Source organism: Eschrichtius robustus, chromosome 3 (genome assembly GCF_028021215.1).
Source record: "Eschrichtius robustus isolate mEscRob2 chromosome 3, mEscRob2.pri, whole genome shotgun sequence".
NCBI lineage: Eukaryota > Metazoa > Chordata > Mammalia > Artiodactyla > Eschrichtiidae > Eschrichtius > Eschrichtius robustus.
The window spans coordinates 32,936,088-32,953,382 of NC_090826.1; the positions used below are offsets into that span (position 1 = coordinate 32,936,088).

General features: G+C 38.1%; 1 protein-coding gene and 1 non-coding gene across 2 annotated transcripts in view; both read left to right on the forward strand.

The window, feature by feature from the left end:
- The window catches only part of ZMPSTE24 (zinc metallopeptidase STE24), a 49,833-nt gene that overhangs the window by 21,885 nt on the left and 10,653 nt on the right, over positions 1-17,295 (forward strand). The window contains exons 6-7 of the mRNA XM_068539607.1: positions 1,328-1,469; positions 6,352-6,536. Coding sequence (XP_068395708.1) covers positions 1,328-1,469; positions 6,352-6,536 — 327 coding nt within the window. The remainder of the gene's footprint in view (positions 1-1,327; positions 1,470-6,351; positions 6,537-17,295) is intronic.
- Positions 8,331-8,403, forward strand: TRNAW-CCA (transfer RNA tryptophan (anticodon CCA)). Its single transcript has one exon. It is a non-coding gene; the product is annotated as a tRNA-Trp (tRNA).

The window sequence follows — 17,295 nt, forward strand, 5'->3', positions numbered from 1 at the left end:
CAAAATGTTCCTTGGTGAGATAACTATCATTTAATCTTCATTAGCATCTAAATGGTTCTTAAGAAGCAGAAGAAATATATATAGGTGCTCATATAAATTCCTCTTCTGTTTTCTGCTTTTAGCTATAGAAATGGGAGAGTTGACTCTGACCATAGATTTTCTTCTCCTTATACTGGCTCTTATAGATTCTAGAAGCTAGTTGTTAGTTACCTTTAATGATCCGGTTGTCAAGCAGTTTGGGGCTGTGCGTTTGTGAGTTGCCACCAGAATGATGACTAAGTTTGACAATTTGATGACTCTTGACTGAGCTCCAGTGTCTAAAAACCATGGATATTTTGGAGAGAGAATAGATGTAAGCGGGATAAGAAAAAGAAAGCATAAACGTATCTGCTTTCTCCTGCCCTCCTTCCCCTACCTTTCCCTTCCTCCCCCTTCCTCCTCTCCCCTTTGCCCTCTACCCCTTCTTCTCTGTCCCTTGCCCCCTCCTCCTCCCCCTCCCCCTCCCCCTGCCTCTTCCCTTTTCCCCCCACAGCCCCCCCTTCTTCCCTCTCTTCCTTCTCCCTCCTTTTTCCTCTCTCCGCTTCCCCATTGTCCCTTCTTCACGTCTTCTTTTCCTCTTCTCTTTCCCATATTCCAAACTGCTTTACAGCACAAACACTACAACACGATCAAAATGGTCTGTTAACAGCCCCCAGAAAATACTTCCTATCAGCTCTTCAGCTGCACTGATGATGAGGTTTCTTTTAGTCTGAATTACCATGATGCTCATTGCTTCACCTCCTGCTGGTGGGATCATGACTGGAAAATGGGTGCTAGTTGGACTTACAAATATAAGTTGTATGGCAAATTGAAGTGACAGGAGAGAGAGCAGAGGAAATGCTCCCAAAATGCTTAAGGAAGTGCTGTTTCAACCAGTGTGTATAGTTATGAACTGCAGGTCAGTAATGTTAGCAGGCACACCAAATAATAGCACACAGTCAAGCTCTAGTAGTTCTTTTTTTAGCAAACACTTCAAGTCTATTATGATTACCTTGAAAGACAGAATTCCAAGTTATGATGGGCTTATGAAGTGTCAGAAATCCCCAAGATAGTTTTGAATGGACCATTTGGCTTTTCAGTTATTACCATATAGAGACTATTCATTTTGATTTAATTCATCAAACAGATATTGAATGCTGTACTGGTACTATTTCGGGAATACCAGAGCAAATAAGATAAGGTCCCTGTTCTCAGGGCTGGGATCACATAGTTTTAATATTGAATCTGTATAGTGAGTAGTTTCTCTTTAAGGACATATTCATAGGTTGTTCTCATATTTGCGTTTCAGGTGCTTGTCACCATCTATGCTGATTACATTGCCCCTTTATTTGACAAATTCACACCTCTTCCTGAGGGAAAGCTTAAACAAGAAATTGAAGTCATGGCAAAGAGTATTGACTTCCCTTTGACTAAGGTGTATGTTGTGGAAGGTAAGGCTCCCTGGGGTAAGAAGATTTTATTTGAGTGATTTGTTTTATTTGATTAGTTTATTCTTAAAACTTTAATAAAAGAACAAATCAGTTGGTTTGGGGGGTTTTTTGTTTGTTTGTTTTTGTTATTTAAAGATTAGGATTTACATTTTGGCTTTTGAAGATTTATAAGAATTGATGACATAGTCCAGGGATAGAAACTGGTGGCCTGATGCCAAGTCTTGCTCTTGCCTGCAGCTATGTTTGGTTGGCTTTATTGTTTTTAATTCTGCACCACGGCCTTTATCACTCCCTGCTATGTCATGATATTAGACTGATTTATTCACTTCTATTACCTGCCTGGCTCCTATATGTAATTGAGTTGGACTCTTGCTTAGTTAGATTCCATTTGGCACTTGGTTTGGGGGCTCAAAAACAAAACCAATGTTATTGGCTTTGTCTCCACCAAGAAAACTTCCAGTGTTCTGCAGGACTCTGATTTCACCTGCAGATTACCCAAGGTTGGTACCACTTGGTACTTTAGATTAGTTATACTCTGTTTTTCTGATGATTGCTTTTGAAAATTAAGCTGTCTATCTGTTAGCTTGTGTAAGACTACTAAAGTCTCAAGGAAACCTACAGAGATGCAAAGAAAAACTGTGTGGTACCATGACTTTCAGAATCTGTAAATTAAAATCCATGTAAATGAATGAGTGTAGTTCTGCCTCTGCCACTTACCAGCTGTGGGATCTTGGACAAGTCACTTTGCATCTCTGGGTTTCAGTTTTGCTTTCTCTGAACTATGGTCTGGCAAATGCTTTCTGTAAAGGGCTAGACAGTAATTATTTTAGGCTTTGCAGGTCACGTGGTCTCTGTTGCAACTATTCAACTCTGCCATGATAGTACAAAAGCAGCCATAGTAATACATAAAGAAACAAGCATGGCTGTTTTCTAATAAAACTTTATTTATAAAAATAAGCGGCAGGTTTGATTTGACCTGCAAGCCATAGTTTGCCCTTTCCTCCTCTAAAGTAAAAATCACCATTGAGAAGTAGCTATGGCGGATGAAGGAGTAGAAACTGAGAAGTAATTGCAGGGTCCGGGAGGACAGAGATGGTCACAACTGGAAAGAATGAATTAACAGCAACGAGAAGAGTATAGAAATCTCAGGCATTTGGTGGCCAACTAAAGGCACAATTAGAACATGTCTATGGGGAAATGGTAGAAGAAGAAGCCAATTCATAACTACTGCTTTGGCCTCTGAGATTACTAGTCTTTTAATAATATTAAACTAGTAGCACAATGATCAGTAGAGTAGAACAATCTCTGAGGCGCTTTTACTGAAGGGGCAACCTAAGTTGCCGATCACTTATAATCAGATAACATGAACGCTAATGCTATGACAATAGAGGTAGTTGACAAGATATGTGATATATACCATCAGTGCTATATGATTTTAGCTGAAATAGTCAGGGAAGGCTTTATGGAGGGTTATAACATGAGCTGGGACTTTGTGGAAAATCAAGATTTGAGTAGGTGGAGGGTAGCATTTCAGAGGTCAGGCTGTGGAGCCAATAGGCTTGCGTTTAAATTCTAGTTCTAGCACAGATTCCCCGTGTGACTTTGGGCAACTTACCTCTGCTAAACAGAAGTTACTCATCTGTAATGCATGCTTCTGTTGTTGTTAATAATGTTGTCAAAAATATTCTGAGTGAATGAATGTTGTTAATAACAATAACAACACACATGATGGATTTGTAAATTGAAAGGAAAAACCGAGTGAAAAACCAAGAGTCTTGCTCTCAGAAAATGTCAGATAGCAAGTACTGCACAGAGAATTAAACTGATGGGAAGTGATAAAGAATGGCTGAGTAGATACTTTTGATTAGGTCATCAGACAAGACATCTCTGAGCAAATGAATTTAAGCTGAGATCTGAAGGAAGGAGCCATCCATGCCAAGATCAATGGAGAGACCCTCCAGAGCTTTGTATCTTCAAGAAACAGAAAAAAGTCCAGTGTGGCTACCACATGGCAGGAAAGTGTTATGACATGAAATCTGAGACATAGGCGAGAGTCAGACCACATAGGCCTTTGTAAATCAGAGTAAGGAGCTTGGATTTTATTTTAAGTCTAGGGTTAAAGCTATTGAAGGTTTTAGGAAGGAAAGTGACATGGCCTAGTTTGTACTCTTTACCTATTTTAGGTTGCTTTATAGAGAATAGACGGTAGGGGAGGCAAGAGTAGAAGCAGGGAGAGCAGTTAGGAGGCCAGTGCTGTTCAGGAGGAGATAATGTGGCTTAGACTAGAATAGTAGTAATTGATGGAGAGAAGTGGATATACTGGGGATGTGTTTTAGAGGTAGAGTTGATGGAATTTGCCAGTAGATGACATGTAAAGGAATAAGAGAGAAAGAGACATCAAAGATAACCACCTAGATTTTTGGACTAAGCAGTTGGATAAATGGTAGGTTACTGAGATGGGGAAAACCTGGGAGAAGAGCAAGTCTGTGAGGGTTTAAGTTCTGATGGGTGTGTTACGTACCTATTGAACATTGTACTAGAGTTCTACAAGCAGTAGTTAGTTGCACGCCAGCCATAGAAACCAACTATGGCTGATTTAACCAGAGAATTCCTTATTGAAACAATATTTGATAACTCACAAAGTCACCAGGAAAGTTAAGTTTACCAAACTTGGGAAGTGGGCTCTCCATCGGGAGACTAGGAACTCAGAATCATCCTGCAGAACCAGTCTGGGGAGGACACTGCTAGTGGCTCCTGATGTTGGAGTCAGCAGTGTGTATCCCTAACATCCCTTCCACTAGCACCTGCAGAATTCATTCCTCACTGCCCTGCTTCTTTATGTAATTAGCTAACTGTTTCAGAGTCCCCAGTGGGTGCATCTGATTGACTGAGCGAGAGCACTGGGCTAGCTGCCAGGAGTGCTTGGGGAAGCAGATATCTAGCTTTTTAGATTTCTCAAATGAGAAGCAGTCTCTCACAAGACTTGCATGATGCGAAATTCCCTAAACTCTGCAAGGGAATTCTAATACTGGTCAGGGAAAAACCTATACTTGAGAATATAAACAACAGATAGGCACTTTAGCCATCCATGTGGAGATGTAGGCCTGTCAAATAAGCAGCTGGATATATAAATCCAGAGTCCTAGAGAGAGGTCAGGGCTAGAAATAGTGATATGGAAATATCTGTATCTGGCATGTAGATACCTCCTTGGATGAGGGCACTTAGAGAAGAGAAGGGGGCTCAAGTCAGAGTCAGCAGAGGAGGAAGAGCCAGCAAAGGAGGCTGAAGAGGAGAGACCATTGAGGTAGGAAGAAAACCAGGAGAAGATGGTGTTTCTCTTGAGATAGGAGAAGAAAGTGTTTCAAGGAGGGAGTGGTCAATGGTGTCAAATGCTGCCAAGAAGCTGATTAAGATAAGACATCATAAACGAAAGATGAAGAGACAGCTGGCCATGCCTTACAATTTCATAGAACGTTTTGGTTTTCAGAGTTCCCAAATACATTACTTCATACCTCAAGTGGTACGATAAATCCATTCAGTAAACAAGCATTATTGAATAAATAACTACATGCAAGGCATAGTGATGCAAAAAGCTTATGGTCTAGTGCAGGGACTCTTAAAACTTTAGTGTGTATAAGAATTCCCTGGAGAGTTTGTTAAAAGATTCCTCGGCTCCATTCCCAGATATTGGGTGTTTCTAGTATTTACGTCTAACAAGTACCCGTAGGTGATTTTGGTGTAGGCATTCTTTGGGCCACACTTTGAGATACTTAGACCAGTGGGAGATACTAAGACATTCATTTTGTTTTATTTATCTGCCTACTTCCATAGATAACTTCAGGTAGCTTCTAAGAAATATTTTTAAATTAATTTAAAAATTAGAATCAGAGAAGATAGAAATGAGATAGAAGTATAAGATCCAGATAACCAGCTTTCCGGATCCTAAGGTCCTATATTATTGATAAAATTGGACCACATGTTTGGCTCTTAACTTCCAGGCGACCAAACCAAAAAGTCCTGGCCTCATATCATAAACGGGAAAATAAAGCTTAAAGAAATTAAGAAAGTTTCTTACATTTACACAACTAATACATGGCAGAGCCAAGATTTGAACCTAAAGTCATTCTTAACCACTAAATTCACTGCACATACTAGAACATAAAATATAAAGAAAATAAAGTATAGAAAATAAAGAAAAATATAAAGAAGAAGATAAAAATCAACCATAGTTCAGCTACCGTTAGCCACTGTTAAAAATTTAGGGTTTTTTTTTTCAGTCTTTTTAAGATAGTTTTAATTTTTTCTGATTAAATAAGTATACTGACTTTAAAAGCCTTGGAACAGAGAAAAGTATAAGGGAGGGAACAAAAATCCATATTTCTAGAAGCCAGTGATAAACACTTCAATATTTTAATATATTTCTTAATAGGCTTGTGTTTCTGCTTTTCTATTTACATGTACATTTTTTCATGATAATAATGGAATTTTATATACATGAAATTTTACATCCTTTTCAGTTATGTTGGTGAGCTTTTTCCTATCTTGTTAAAATATTTCAAAAGTATACTTTTTTTCTGGCTGCTTAAAATTCCATTTCATAGCTTTACCATAATTTAATCATTCCATGACTGTTGGATATTTAGGCTTTATTTATTTACTTATTGCTATAAAGCTGCAATGAGCATAAATATTTGTTGTCAAGACTGCAAAGAAACAGACACTTTCCACTGCTGGTGGTGATTTATGTTGATATAATACTCTTCAGGTGTTAAACAATTTGAAAATGTTAACGTCCTTTCCAGTAATTCAGTTTCTAGGCGTCTCTCCAAAAAACCCCATACTTTTTAATTATTTTCCATGCTTTGAACTGTCTTTTCCTTAGGATCTAAACGCTCTTCCCACAGCAATGCTTATTTTTATGGCTTCTTCAAGAACAAGCGAATAGTTTTGTTTGACACTCTACTAGAAGAGTATTCTGTACTAAACAAAGACAACCAGGAGGAGTCTGGCATGGAACCCCGCAATGATGGAGAAGGGGACAGTGAAGAAATAAAAGCTAAAGTTAAAGTGAGTTCTTCTCTTCCTAAGAGACCCTGGCTTAGTTTTTATGAACAGTTCCTGTGACAACTCAAAATGACATTAATTTCTATGTAGTGAGTGTTGATTCAGGGAGACTATCAAATAAAAACACAGTGGCACCTTTATAACTGTGGTATTTGGGAGAGATTATCACTATCGTTACACGCTAACTACCTTGCAAGCTTTCACAGAATGTACACAAGTATAAGGTAGGAAAATTCTTATGATTATAAGCTGTCTTTAAAACAGGGACTTTATATATAATTCCTGACATGTTTATGATTGAAGAATTCCCACAGGCAAGATAAAAAGGCGATAAACATCTCATTTTTAGCTTAATTGAGATATAGTAACTATAGGCTTTGGCAATGGAGAGACTTGAATTTGAATCCTGGTTCTGTCATTTAGTAGCTGTGCATTCTTGGGTATACTATGTAACTTGGTCAGTTTTCTTTTGTTTGTTTAACAAATATTTATGAAATGTAAACTCTGTGCTGAGATACTTTCCTTGGCACTAGGAATACAAAAGTAAAGAGGCAAACCTTGCTCTTAAGGAGTTTATAGTCTAAAGGGGAGAAAGTCATACAAGCACAGTACAATATGGTAATTGATGCAGTGAAGCTATAAATACTGGATGCAGTGAGAGCACAAGATAAGACGTTTGTTAAATCTGACCTTTTAGTCTGAGAAAGCTTTTTCTGAATCTTCTCCTGGATGAGGTCAGCTAATGCTGATTAGCAAAATCTAAAGTATACCAAGACTAAATGGGGAGGGGAAACACTGATAAGAAAACAGTACATATTTCATCAGAAACAGTCTCCAGTAGTTGTGTGTGTGACAGAATGTGCCATTGGCTTTGGTGTCATTCAGAGATGATTTGGGATCTGTGTAACTCTGGGCAAGTAACTTAAGCTCTCTAAATCTTTGATTTCTTAACTGAAAGACAGTGCCATCAGGGTTTTCTCATCTTGGCACTATTGACATCTTGGACTGGACAATTTTTCATCATGGGAGGCTATCTTGTGCATCATGTTTAGCAGCATCTCTGGCCTCTCCCTTTAGATGCCAGTACCAGTCCCTCCTTTCCCAACAATTGTGACAATGAAAAATGTCACTAGACATTGCCAGATGTCCCTGGGGTTGGGGGGTGCTGGAGGGAGGGGGCAAGATCACTCCTAGTTGAAAAACACTGGGATAAAGATGCCTACCTTTTAGGGTAGTTAAGATTAAATTAAATAATATATGTGAATAACCTTGTACTCTATGTACTTTAAGTACCAGAAAATAACTATTATCACTGAGCATCTGTTTTGACTCTAAAGAGATGGTCTAATAGAGTGCCTAGCCTGTTTTAAATATGTAGATGGAACAAAATTCTGTGAAGGGGTTAAACAGCATTGGGTGAAGGTTAACTCCTTTGATTATATTTATTTTTTTTTTCTTTTTTTTTTTTTTAATAATTCTTTATTTTATTTATTTATTTTTGGCTGTGTTGGGTCTTCGTTTCTGTGCGAGGGCTTTCTCCAGTTGCGGCAAGCGGGTGCCACTCTTCATCGCGGTGCGCGGGCCTCTCACTATCGCGGCCTCTCTTGTTGCGGAGCACAGGCTCCAGATGCGCAGGCTCAGTAATTGTGGCTCACGGGCCTAGTTGCTCCACGGCATGTGGGATCTTCCCAGACCAGGGCTCGAACCCGTGTCCCCTGCATTGGCAGGCAGATTCTCAACCACTGCACCACCAGGGAAGCCCCAATTATATTTATTTTTAAGTGGGTTTATCAGGTTTCCCTAGTGGTCCAGTGGTTAAGACTCTGCACTCCAAATGCAGAGGGCACGGGTTCAATCCCTGGTTGGGGAGCTAAGACCTCACATGCCACGTGGCGGGGCCAAAAAAAAAAGGGGGGGGGGGAAACAAGTGGGTTTATCCTGTCCGGATATTGGAATAAAAGTCGTTTTGGTCTGACCAAGAGTCATAGGACTTTAAGCTAGGAAGAGCTCTTAAGGTCATCTTATAGACAGGAAAACTGAAGTCCAAAAAGAGTAACCAGGTGACAACAGTGGGGAATCATGCAAGTTCAGCAAGTCAACCTGCTGAAGAGGTATCCACATACAGGGTGGATTACTTTATAGCCAAACCTGGGTGTTAGATAGTGGTCTGCTGATTTCAGTAATGAAATAACTGACTGACCTTTAGTATCTGTGAGAACAGTATTCTTTGGCTTAAATCTTAGAAAAGATTAGTCTTTTGAACCCTGTTGAATGGAGTTTGGGTTATTTTGTTGGCTTCTTGAAGAGTAGCTGCAAATATTTTAGCATCTATGTATAAGTTACATAGTCCTACCCTAGAGAACCTGTAGTAGAGGAGAGTAGATATGTATACAAATAGCCCATAGTTTAAGGCAGAGGGTGGTAAATGAGTGGCTGAAATAGTGTGGCTTTTAGAAATTAAGAAATTAATGCAGATGCTAATGGTCAGACAGGTTTCTTAAAAGAGAGGATATTTGAACTAGGCAAAATTTTGACTTGGGGATGGAGCTTTTCAGGTTGAAGATATGGAATGAATAAAGCTATAAAGACAACTACACAATGGCTATTCTGAGACTAATGAATAAATGGATTCTTGTAGAAGGGGATAGAAAGGTAGGCCAGGACCAGTTTGTAAAGTACTTCTTCCTGAAGACATTGAGTGGTTGTTTTCAGTGGCCTGGAAAGTTTAGATTGATTTGGGTAGAGGCCAAAGCTTGTTTTAGGAAGTTTAAAATTTGGTGGCAACATATATGATAGAGCAAAGATTAGAGGCAAGGGGGACTTCTAGGGGCCTATTGCATCAAGATAAGCAAGATAAGCATGAAATAAGGGCCTACACTAGAGTGAGAGGTGAGAATAAGTGTGGAGTCATAATGAAAGATGGATTTAAAGTACTTGGGTGATTGCTATTATGGGGAGTAAAGGAGAAAGTCAAAGATTGACGTAGAATGCCAGTGCATGTACCACAGGTAAGGTGATTTTAGGTAGTATATCAATATTTAAAATTTGAATGGCTATATGTGTATTAATGTATATTAGGAAAAAGATAAAACTGGCTTATGATTTCATGAAAATTGTCATTTAGGATAAGGCTAAGTTTTAAAAAGTGAATTGATTTTTTTTAAGATATTAAATAATCACACAGAGAATACACAGGTGTGGCAGAAGTTTAGGAAATAGTGGTTTATTCAGCACCTGCTACTGAACACCTACTATGTACAACACAGTGGGGGATGCAAAAATGGTTTTAAGTCTGGATCACGTAGAAAGGATGAAGTGTTTCATTTTGAACAGACGTTTAAAGAAGAAAACTAAAGTTATCTGAAATCCCTCCTCTTAGAGATAACTACTATTAACATTTTGATGAATATCTCCATACTGGCTATTCACATTTTAAAAGATGTCTAGGAAACTTACTCTCTGCAGTTTTATCCTTCAGAAGACAAATTCGATCATTGGAACAACCTGTCTCAAAAGCAGTTTAAGTAAAAGGAAAAATTTTAATATATAAAAGCTGTATATAAAAGCTGCCCTTTTATAGAAGAAAACAAGTATTTCCCCAGCAAGTGCTAGGGTCATGTGAAAGTCTTCCCAGTTGACAAGTATAATAGAGGACAAGATCCAGAGATGTGGGTTTGGCTTTTACCCACTACTTATTAGCAAGATGATCTTAAGACATTTTAACTTCTCGGTGTCCTTTATCTCTAAAATGAAGATATTAATTCCCATCTTGCGCAGCTTGGTGTTGTGAGGATCAAATGAATCAGCATATGAATTTTATGAAAAGGAAAGTGTTATAGAAAAGTGAAAGATATGTGGTACTTATTTTTGTTCTTGTATGTGAAATTTGCATGGGAAGAAAAGAAAATCCAGTTTTGTCTAAGAATCTACCACCAATAAACAAGTCTCCTTTCTGCAGAAAGTGACCCTTATTTAAGCTCTTTTCATTCCATATCTTTGAATGTGACTCCATGCAGTTCTGAATAACTTCCTAAACCCAGACATCAAACCAAGAGACAAGAGCCTATGTTATCTAATAGAGACCTGCTTGTTTTATAAAAGAATTAATTCATAGCTCATACTGGGAAGCAGGTAACTAGTGAAAATAGAAGCCTAAAGACTGTGTTACTTTATATAAAATGAGGCTAATGATAGCTGCCTTCTAGTAGTGGAGATTAACAAACTGTATGTAAAATATCTAATAATACAGTGTCTAGTACATAGACCATTTAATGAGTGGGAACTGTTATCATTATTATTAAACAAAGCAGCCTATTTTGCTTATTATTAAACTAATAGACAAATTAGAAAACATGAAAAATCCAACTAACCATAAACATCTTACTATATATATTTCTAGTCTTTATAAACCATCATTTTTTAAAATCATTCTCCTCGGGACTTCCCTGATGGTGCAGTGGTTAGAATCCGCCTACCAATGCAGGGGACACGGGTTTGAGCCCTGGTCCTGGAAAGTCCCATATGCTGCGGAGCAACTAAGCCCATGCGCCACAACTGCGGAGCCTGTGCTCTAGAGCCCACGTACCACAACTACTGAAGCCTGCGCACCTAGAGCCTGTGCTCCGCAACAAGAGAAACCACCGCAATGAGAAACCCGCACACTGCAATGAAGAGTAGCCCCCGCTCGCCGCAACTAGAGAAAGCCCGCACGCAGCAACGAAGACCCAAAGCAGCCAAAAATAAATAAATAAATGAATAAATAAATTAATTAATTAATAAAATAAAATCATTCTCCTCTTATTGGGTATATGGGTTGTTTCCAGTGTTTTGCTGTTAAAAATATTCTTGCAATGAATATTTTTGTATATAAATCTTCAGCTGCACCTCTTAATTTCCCCCTTAGAATACATGTCTATTAATTGGTGCTTTGTTCGTTATTCCTTCTTGATGGCCATTCCCTGAAGGTACAGGTACACGTGTCTCTTAGCCATAATTTAAGAAACTAGGCTAGTTATCTCATTCTTTACTTTCTCTACCAAATGTATTCTGACCTAAATACTGATGTTTAAAAGGAAAAGAGATAATAAATGTAAATGCTATCTTGCCAGTCATTTTAATCTATCCCTCTTTTTCATGCATCTACCCAGCCTCATTTTTAAGTGGTCATTTTCCTTAAAAATGAGGAATTGGTGAAGGAGTGGAAAAGTGGTAGAATATCTAGATTCCAGTATCTTGCTGCCTGTGTTTCCATTAGGTTGCATTTTTCTAAGGTGTATAAAACAAGATAAATTCCCTTTTTGTCTCTTTTTTTTTGTACTTCACTCTTTTAAGTAGCTGGAGTTTATTTCAAAACTGTTAGCCTTCACTTTCTAGGGTATATATTGTGTAATTGTTGCGGGATAGATATGTGTCCCATAGATGAAGCTTTTTTATTATTTTGTTTATTTTTTTTAAAACAAGAATATTTTTTAAATATTTATTTTTAAATAGCAACATACTTTATTTTTTAAAGTAATTAATTAATTAATTTTTGGCTGCGTTGGGTCTTAGTTGCTGCGCACGGGCTTTCTCTAGTTGCAGTCAGCAGTGGCTACTCTTCGTTGCAGTGTGTGGGCTTCTCATTGCAGTGGCTTCTCTTGTTGCAGAGCACGGGCTCTAGGTGCACGGGCTTCAGTAGTTGTGGCTCACGGGCTCAGTAGTTGTGGCTCGCGGGCTCTAGGGCATAGGCTCAGCAGTCGTGGCGCACGGGCTTAGTTGCTCTGCGGCATGTGGGATCTTCCCGGACCAGGGCTCGAACCCGTGTCCCCTGCATTGGCAGGCAGATTCTTAACCACTGAGCCACCAGGGAAGTCCCGAAAAATATTTACTTTTTAATAAATTTTTTTTATTTTGGCTGCTCCAGGTCTTAGTTGCGTCACGCGGGCTTCTTAGTTGCGGCAGGCAAGCTCTTAGTTGTGGCATGCGTGTGGCATCTAGTTCCCTGACCAAGGATTGAACCCAGGCCCCCTGCATTGGGAGCCTGGAGTCTTATCCACTGCACTACCAGGGAAGTTCCTGATGTGGGCCATTTTTTAAAAGTCTTTATTGAATTTGTTACAATATTGCTTCTGTTTTATGTTTTGGTTAAGTGTACAGTTCAGTGGTTTTTAGTATATAATGTGCAACCATCACCATATCACACTCATCCTTTTACTTTTAACCTTACAGTTTTTATATTTTAGATGTCTCATACATAGACTTTGTTGTTATGGTTGCTTTTAAATCCAATCTAACACTCACTGTCTTTTTTTTTGACAAGCTTTATTCGTTCATGTATATTGTGATTACTGATATATTTGGAATTATTTTTACCATATTATTTTACGCCTTTTTTCCCCTCTATCCTTTTCATATCCTCCCCACCTCCACCCCAAACATATACACACACATCCTCCTGTTGCTTTATTTTTAGAACTTACTGAAGGTTTTTAAAAAATGATATTTGGGTTGTCATTAAGGTTTGAAGGTTCATATATGACTATTCTTTTAATGGTTGCTGTTAAAAATAAATCATGCCCATATAACCTAAAATCTTAAAATATACAGTATCTTCACTGCTTCCTGAACAATCCAGGAACCTTAAATAAACACTTTGATCTAGTTATACCCCCTTCATATTATGTTTTAGTTTTATCTTGTTTATTTTTTACCCCTAAAATTAGCATTATTATTATTTTATACAATCATTATTTAAGTTTACCTATGTGCTTACCTGTGTCTTTGCTTACTATTCCATATTCCTTTTAGAAATTACTTTGCTTCTTCCAGAGTATATGCTTTAGAAATTTCTTTGGAAAGTTGTTTTTGTTTTATTTATTTATTTATTTGTTTATTGGCTGCATTAGGTCTTTGTTGCTGCGCGCGGGCTTTCTCTAGCTGCGGCAAGCGGGGGCTACTCTTCGTTGTGGTATGCGGCCTTCTCATTGCAGTGGCTTCTCTTGTTCTGGAGCACAGGCTCTAGGTGCGTGGGCTTCAGTAGTTGTGGCACACCGGCTCAGTAGTTGTGGCTCGCAGGTCATAGAGCGCGGGCTCCGTATTTGTGACGCACTGGCTTAGTTGCTCTGCGGCATGTGGGATCTTCCCCGACCAGGGCTTGAACCTATGTCCCCTGCATTGGCAGGCGGATTCTTAACCACTGTGCCACCAGGTGAGTCCCTGTTTTAGTTTGTATATCACTCTCACTCTAGATATCAGTTCAAGATTGACAGCTATTTATCCTAGCATCCTAATATTTGTTTATTTATTTTTTCCTATTCTGTTCTGATTTCCTTTGTTCCTGTTGAAAAAGTCTGCTCTGTGAGAATTCCCTGGCAGTCCAGTGCTGAGACTCCACGCTTCCACTGCCGGGGCCATGGGTTCGATCCCTGGTTGGGGAACTAAGATCCTGCCTGCCACATGGCCAAAAAAAAAAGAAAAAAAAAGTCTGCTCTGAGCTTATTGTCTTTTTTTTTTTTTTTTTTTTTTTTAGTTTTCTCTGGTTATTCTTAAGATTTTTCTTTGATTTTCGTGTTGTGAAAGTACGGACTTCTTTATCCCAGTCCTGCTTGGGATATACTGTGGTTCCTAAATCTAAGGACTCATATCTTTCCTGAAGTTTTAAAAATTCTTTGCCATTATCTAAAGTTTTCCTTGTTTCCCGTTCTCCCTAGTCTATCTTTCTGGAGTTCCAGTTAGATGAATGTTATACCATCTCATTCTGTCTCCCATGGGTGCTAACCACTCTTCTATATTTGTCTCTTGGAGCTGCATTCTGTAATTTTTCAGCTCTACACTCCAGTTCATGGATTCTTTCTTTAGCTATATTTAATCTGTTCTTTAACCAGTCCATTGTGTTTTAAAGTTCTAATTGGTTCTTTTTCAAATCAGTCGTTTCTGGTAGTCTCTTATTCCTTCCTCATGTTTTTAGTTCCCTTGTTTGTATAAAACATGCTTATTTTTTATTCTGTATCTGATAATTCCAGTATCTGAAGTCTTAAGGAGCCAATGCAGCTCCATATTGTTTCTGCTAACTCTTACTCATTGTGGCTTGTTTTCTGAAGTATTTGGTAATTTTTATTGTGAGCTCATAATAGGTCAATGATCTTAATCTTCGGGAATCTTGAAGGGTCTGGGTTTAGGGTACATTCCTCAATAGAGGATTTGTATTTGCTTCTATCAGTTGGCCCCAGTGCTACCAAGCCAGAAGCACTTTAATATCTCATCTTGGGGTTTTCTGGACCATGCAGATAATGTTTTTGAATTTTAATGGAGACTTTTTTTTTTTTTCCACTTTAGATGAGCTTGACACAGTTGGGTTACTTTGCCAGCATTTTTTTTTTTTTTTTTTTCTGGCTCACTCTTTGACTCAGAGTATACCCCTTCATGGGATTATGCAAGGGATGTTAATTTCAACTCCTCACCTTTGGCTTTTTCTTACTTTAAAATAAACTAAACTGTATGTTTAAAGGATATTTGTTTTACCTTATTAAGCATTTTTAGATGTTTTTCAGAGTATGTGTGTGTTGGTGAGTGAATGTGGGTATGCACATGTGAGAGTGTGTGTATAAGATTAAATTGTTCATTGTGTCTTGGCACTATTTGAATTGAATCTGAAAAGTTTATAAACAGTGAGAATTTTATTTGGCTTTGTAAACATTATATTTTATCATTCATATGACCACCTACCATTTAGGTTTAGTTATTTTATTTATTTATTTATTTTTATGCAGCATGCGGGATCTTAGTTCCCAGACCAGGGATCGAACCTGTGCCCCCTGCAGTGGAAGCATGGAGTCCTAACCACTGGACCACCAGGGAATTCCCTATGTTTAGTTATTTTTAAAGCAGTACTATAATAATATGCAAATGATTACATATCTGTTAACTAAAAAATTGTTTATTTGATAAATGTTGAATAATTTACTTTTATATCTATAGTTGTGTGAAAGTTGAAAGCACAGGTCTCTGGCATCAGACTACTTGGCTTCACATCCCAGGTTTTCTATTTATTGGCTGTGTGGCCATAGGAAAATTAGTTAATTTCTCTGTACCTAGATTTTCTCTTTATTTTTTAAATTTTTTAATTTTTTAAATTAATTTTTATTAATTAATTGCTTTACAATGTTGTGTTAGCCACCACTGCACAAGAAAATGAATCAGCCATACACATACAGATATCCCCTCCCTTTTGGACCTCCCTCCCATTTAGGTTACCACAGTGCATTAGGTAGAGTTCCCTGTGCTATACAGTACGTTCCCATCAGTTGTCTAGATTTTCTCATCTTTGAAGGGCAGTAATAAGTGTACTTATCTCATATTGTGATTATGATGTATAAATGAGTTATAATACAGTATTTAGCACAGAGGACCTGGTACATAGTCACTGTTTAATAAATGTTAGCAACTTTGTTGTTACTTTTTTAATCTTTCCTGGACTATTCTTTACATGTGTTGAAGGAAGAAAAAATATGTATGCATTTGTGTGTGTATGTGTGTGTGTGTATGTGTGTATTTACATATATATTTGTAATGTTGGTTTGAGAGGCTATAATAAAGTTAGGGAAGCAGAGCTCCAATAAATTTTAACATTAAATTTTACTTTATTAAAGTAACACAAACATATTGTTTAAAAGTTCAGAGTACAAAAAAAGCATATAATAAAATATAGCAGTTTCATGTTTCTCGCTTCTCTGTGCTGCTCACGTCCTGCCAGGGCCCTTTCCCCACAGACTGCAACTCTTTTAGCTTCTTCTGACATTTACACATATCATTTTTCTATATTGTATGTGTACTATTATTTATTGACACTATCTCTCTTTTTTTTTTTTCTTCTGCACCGCACGGCATGTGACATCTTAGTTTCCCCAACCAGGGATCCACCCCGTGCCCCCTACAGTGGAAGTGCAGAGTCTTAACCACTGGACTGCCAGCGAAGTCCCTGACACTATATCTCTTGACTTTCACTTACGGTAGATGAGGATTTAGCTCTTGTCCTAACATCCGCTCTGCTCCTCCTTTCCCTCAATTCTTACAATATAGTCCCTGTTACAGTTCTTGGTTTAATCAGAATCAAAACATTTTTGTAAACATTATTGTAAAACAGCATTGTACCTACTCACTGCTGAGCATGCCTTAACTTTTTTCCCTCTTGCTTAATAATTGCTTTTTTTTTAAAGTGTGCTTAGTTTTCCTTTTATCTTTTTGCTAATTCTTCTCACGATGTCTGCTGTCTTTCAGTATAATTTCCTCAAGTTTAATTGCATCATTTACCTTATTAGTTTTAGTCCCCCTCACCCCTGCCACACCCCGAGAGAGATCTCTGTTTTCTTTCTTTGGGGTGGTTTCTCTGAAGCCCTGCTCTTCAGCTCTCATACTGGACTTCCCTTGTGCTCATCCTTGATTCCATGTTGATTTGCTGCGTTCTCTTGATAGTGTACGTCTTCTGCTAGTTTCTTCAGGTTAAAAAGATGGTGTGGTGACTGAGAGTGTGATCATGGCAGCCCTCAACTGATTTTCTTTCGAGCCACACTGTTCAAATCTGGATGGGTTACCCTCTCTAGCTGGTGTATAGATGTCATTCTGAGGTTGCCCTTTACCATTAGACATTTCCTTCACTTCTCTCCTGCATTGGGTCTCCTGTGTTCTGTATTCCATGACTTTTTTTTTTTTTTAATTTGTATCCTTTTCTTTTTTTTTTTTTAAAGATTTTATTGATTGATTGATTGATTGCTACGTTGGGTCTTCG